Source organism: Vigna radiata, unplaced genomic scaffold (genome assembly GCF_000741045.1).
Source record: "Vigna radiata var. radiata cultivar VC1973A unplaced genomic scaffold, Vradiata_ver6 scaffold_91, whole genome shotgun sequence".
Classification (NCBI taxonomy): Eukaryota; Viridiplantae; Streptophyta; class Magnoliopsida; order Fabales; family Fabaceae; genus Vigna; species Vigna radiata.
Genome location: NW_014543115.1, coordinates 625,042 through 630,582, shown reverse-complemented (window position 1 = coordinate 630,582; position 5,541 = coordinate 625,042). Strand labels below are relative to the sequence as shown.

The 5,541-nt window shown below is 34.1% G+C and overlaps 1 protein-coding gene and 1 long non-coding RNA gene across 2 annotated transcripts; one reads left to right on the top strand and one right to left on the bottom strand.

Moving 5' to 3' along the window:
• Positions 1-49: 49 nt before the first annotated feature.
• LOC111241030 lies at positions 50-3,474 on the bottom strand. The gene is made up of 3 exons (XR_002666725.1): positions 3,044-3,474; positions 2,889-2,912; positions 50-167 (listed from the first exon to the last, which is right to left on the bottom strand). It is a non-coding gene; the product is annotated as an uncharacterized LOC111241030 (long non-coding RNA).
• LOC106753059 (putative inactive glutathione hydrolase 4) lies at positions 1,077-1,868 on the top strand. The gene is made up of 2 exons (XM_022777385.1): positions 1,077-1,474; positions 1,657-1,868. The coding sequence occupies exons 1-2, from the start codon at positions 1,175-1,177 to the stop codon at positions 1,801-1,803; spliced, it is 447 nt and encodes a 148-aa protein (XP_022633106.1). The 5' UTR covers positions 1,077-1,174; the 3' UTR covers positions 1,804-1,868.
• Positions 3,475-5,541: the final 2,067 nt, after the last annotated feature.

The window sequence follows — 5,541 nt, the reverse complement described above, 5'->3', positions numbered from 1 at the left end:
TTCAGCTTCTGAAATCAATAGTACAACAATGCAAAACATAATTTGCATAAGGGTTAATTGGCTAAAACAATGTATAAAGAACAAACCTGCTCTATATCAGCAAGTAGAATGTCAGTTGTAGCGTGTGGAGACTCCAAAAATTCCAACAACTTTGCAGACAGCTCCTCCTAAAAGTAATGTCATTTAATAATTTAATTTTAAAAAGTACCAAGATTCCCTTCTAAAATGGAAATACACTATAACAATACTTAATTTTAAAAAGGACCAACATTCTCTTCTAACATATGCAGATTTCTAATAATTCTAATGTAAACACAATGCTATCATAGATCAATTCAATCATACATTCAGATTTGAATATAAGGATCAATCAGTATTAACCACAACAATTTTCAAACATTTAAAGTGCCACTCACTAGATATATAATCAACCAACATCATACTCAAAATACCAACTATAAAGTATTGTTTAGAATAAGGTATTGTTACTCGAAGCACGATCCTAATTAACTAGAGCACATATATTAGCCTTATGGCTTGAATATTAAAGATTTCCAAAATAAAAGAAAATGTACACATTGAAAGTCTATTCTAATCTAAAACGTTTATACATCCTTCTTCTTCCATATCCTCTTCACTTTCACTTCCAAAGATTTCTTCGTCATAAAATTCATTATCCAAGTTTTGATTATCTAATTTTTGTTGAATTTNCNCAATGGATTTTTCAATTTTATCAAACCTAGCAGTGTGAAGTTTCATTTGATTAACCATGTATCTTTATTAATCACGTTTAGATATGCAACCAATCAGAATAAGATCAAAAGGCAATGCATGAATGTCATAATGCACAAAAATTATATCTGCCTGTGTTTTGTGAAATATTATATATATATATATATATATATATATATATATATATATATATATATAATATGTTTTTAAATGAAATGATTACCATGCCTTGGGGTAGGAACAAAATATATGATCCTTTAAATAAATGGACCACTCTAAGAGGGCTAATTTGAGGTACTTTTGATCCTCCTCAAAGTAGATGAGACAACTTGACATGACATTCTGTGTTATGAAATTATGTGTGGTCACTAGATTGAATATATACATAGATCCAAATAAACAAGGTCAAAATTAATATTCTAACTAAAATTATTTGTGTCATATGGATTTCTCAGTTTTGCTTAACTGTCTTTTCAGGTGGAATCAAATTCATGATCATGGTACAAGTCATTTATGTGTAATAGATCTTGAGAGAAATGCCATTTCCATGACTACTACTGTAAATTCATATTTTGGTTCAAAGATCCTTTCACCAAGGACTGGAATAGTACTGAACAATGAGATGGATGATTTTTCCATGCCTAGAAATGTTTCCGAGGATACCCCACCACTAGCTCCTGCTAATTTCATCATGCCAGGAAAGCGGCCACTATCATCCATGTCACCAACTATTGCCCTCAAGGTATCCAATCCTTTAACAAGATCTGACTCTCTTAATTTTGGTTATCCTTGTCTACATTGTTATCATCTATGTCATCCACTACTGCCCAATTTCAGCCTCATCAATGGTTTTGAAATCTTTCATTATTACTAGTTAAGGTACGCATTGTTCTCTTGCAATGATTTCTTACCATGTCCATACAGAATGGGAAGCTAAAAGCTGTAGTAGGTGCAAGTGGAGGTGCTTACATTATTGGTGGAACTTCAGAGGTTCTTTTGAATCACTTCAGTAAAGGATTGGATCCTTTTTCTTCTGTAACGGCTCCAAGGGTCTATCATCAGGTATCTTAAACTTTTAANTTGTTTCCCCTGACTCTGACTGATAAGCTCTGGTATGCACAAACTGATATAAACTACTTTTCTATAAAAACAACAGTATATTAGTTTAAACTGTTTACATACATAAATTGTAAACTATTTCAATAAACTATTCTGGAGAACAAATTGAAATAACATGTTCATAAGACATTCATAAAATTGTTCCAAGTATTATGTTATTATAAGATGAGCTTTAATAAAGTCTTACTAATGCATTAAATCGAAGGAAAAATGTTATGACTTATCGAAAGTTTAAAAATTATACCGGAATAACACAGAAGGTTGCGTTTGACATTCATGCCCATCGAATCAAATTGCTAAAAATCTATTCTTTTTATTCNTTTATTTATTTGGGACAATTAGGTCTACTTGCTCAGATCCTATTTGAGATAACCAAACTAATAATAAAGTTAAAGAAAGCCGCAGGCAAGGACACTCATTAGCACAACCCACACGAACAACCTTTGAAAGGTACTTCCAAACTGGAAAAGCATCATAGGATCTTCAACATCCTTATTCTTATATATGATCCACTGTTGTTTCAACTTCACAGTAAAACCATGAACTTCACACAAACTACTCAAATTCCAAAGAGTTATTAAGTTATTCTTCTTTAGCTAGATGGCTAAAATCTAAGTGATGAGAATGTGACTGCATTATCTGTCTCTATCTTGATATGACTATACTTAATGGCCAAGTATATCTTGTTCGTTTCCCACCTCATTCAACTTTAATTCCGAACAACATGTGTACATTACATATGTGTCAATTGCCTCAGCTGAAAATAAGGTTATTACATAAAGTTTAGACCAGATGGCATCATTGTGGTGAAACATCCAATCACGTTCCTTAGTCGAGTGATAGCAAAGGTAATAGAATTATTATTTATGACAAACTATAATAAAATTAGCGTTGAATTAGGATTTTGGAGAATTTTGCACGAGACAACAATAAAAATCTGAAAAGGCTTCGAGTATACTACAAAGTGAGGAGTAAAAAAAAGGCAAAGTGCGAAACTTCCATATATTGAAACAGAAAACACATAAAACGAAACATACCTTTCAAAGCCCTCTGTATCTTCACTACACAATGCACCAAAGGGTTTCATAATCCAAACCACACATCATTTCGTGCCCAGCAAAAAAAAATTACATGATTAGGGTTTTTCGATTTGAAAAATTAACGTATTTACAAATTAACAAACATTACTTACCAATTGAAGAACTTCACAACAACGAACACTAACAGATCGCCAAAACAACCACGCTGCGATTGTGAGGGTTCCCCTAACACAATTAGAGTTCTCCTTCGGCTGAACACAATTAGAGTTCCACTAACACAGAATGGCTAGAAGATGAAGAACAAAGTTCGCCGAGGGAGAAGGTTCGCTGAGGGAGAAGAAGGTTCGCCGAGGGAGAATGACGGGTTGACGACAACGAGTGTGAATCAGAGAGGGAGAATGACGGTGACAGATGGTTGCAATGAGAAAATAGGGCTTGAGAGAAGGGGAAAAAGGGCTCGAGAAGGGGGACAAAGTGGCTCGAGGGAGAAAAGTGCGACAATGTTTCCAAAAGCAGATTGTATATTACTTATTTTTTATTTTTTATTAATTACATACGGATATTACAGAGGGATAATCCGTATATAAAACTTTCCCAATTACATACAGAAAATCCGTATGTAATGCCATAGTCAACATCCGTACAAAAAATCCGTATGTAGCATTGCCATTATATACGGATTTTTATCCGTATATAAAAATTCGTATATAATCACCATTTTTCTTGTAGTGTACGTCCAGTTCTCCTCTAAGATAACATAAAGGGTTTCACTAGATTTTCAATGAAGTACATGTGAGTATTCTTATCATTCTTAGTTACACTAGTCAAGCTCAATAACCCTCATCATTTTGACTAGTACCGAGGATCGCCCATTCTTGGTTGCGCAGTATTATTCACCACTCCTAGTATCCCTAGACATTTTTTTGTCCTCTAAATACATTGTCCAATTGAGTTTGACCAACTCTTGGTTGTCATTGTCAACCCAGTAACCCCGTTACTATGACCTTGATTGAGTTTCACTCACTCATAGTTATGCAGTATTTTTCACCACTCTCGGTATCCCTAGACGCTCTCAATATCCTCTAGATACACTGTTTAGTTTACTTTAACCCACTCTTGGTTGTCGTTGCCAACCCAGTAACCCCCGTTATTGTGACCTTGACTGAGTTTTACCCACTTTTGGTCGTGCAATATTCTTCACAACTCTTGGTATCCCTAGACACTCTCGGTATCCTTCAGATACACTGTGTAGTTGAATTTAACCCACTCCTGGTTATCGCTGTCAACCCTATAACCACTTTACTGTGACCTTGACTGAGTTTCACACTCCTAGTTGTATAGTATTCTTCACCACTTCAGTATCCTTAAACACTCCTGGTATCCTCCAAATACACTGTCTAGTTGAGTTTAACCCACTCTTGATTTCCACTAAACATACCTGTCTAGCTACCGTTTCACTCCACCAAGATAAAGATAAAAGTTTCACCCACTCCTGGTTCCACTAGACACATCTGTCTAACTACTGTTTAACTCCTCAAAGTTAAACGTAAAGTGTTTTAATTCTCTTCATAATTTAAAATCAAAAGATTGGTTACAAGTCGTTAAACGATAACTCTCAAAAAGAGGATGTGTTCAATACAAATCAATCTAATAGACTCACTTAATATTTTCTCTCTTCTCTTTTCTTACAAATGTAAGCTTATACATCCATGAAACTCGAGAGTAACTCTTATTTCCTTTAGGTGTTTCTCTCTCTCCCTCTCTTTTCTTTCTTTAGAGGATTTATATCTAAATGGTTCAGAGAGAATTCTTGATCTTCCATAAGGATGATTTTTCTTTTTATTCCTTAAGTATTCATCCTCACTCTCTTTCTTCTTTAGAGATATTCTATTTATACACCTTTTGACAATATAGTCGATAAACGATGTTTGTCCTTGAGATTTGGTAATAGTATAGTTGTTGGACGAAGCTTGTCCTCTAGATTTGGCTCTTCATAGCTTTTATCATAGGTGGAAGTCGTAGGTTGATATCTTCTTGTCAGAGAAAACTTACTTTCTCAGTACTTTATCAAAAGTAGACCAGGTTATTTCTTTGGCATGACTTTTGATGAAAAGATCGTTCTACAAATGTCTTCTTGTCTCTAACGTCCATTTCTGACTTGCTTATGATGGAGCAGATAAATGCTTGTAATAGACAATCTGTATGAACTAGAGTAGATATGCATGTAGCAAATATGTCATTTTTCTTATTAACTTTGTTGTTTTTAAACGTTGAGCATTTAATGGTATTCAATGCTTGTTTAGAACAACAAAGTTTTTCACATCTCTTACTGTTCTGGTAGGATTTGATTGTTTGAGCTTTTTAGTGAAGATACCAAATGTTTCATGCGAGTTTCATTGTTGGATGAAAGTATGTTTGGCACATGGTATCATTTAGCCTATGAGAGGCCTTTCCTAATTAGTGCTTATGTAGTAGATACTCGTTGAGTTCAAGAGCACATTTAGTAACATGTCTTTTATCATGTGTTTTTGGAGTAAGGTTTGTCCTTTTGGTGTGTATACCAAAATCATCATTTTATGGTAAGAGTTCGTTTAGCTTATGTGATCGCTTTAAGTTTTTCTAACATATATGTTTAGCATAGTGTTTTCTA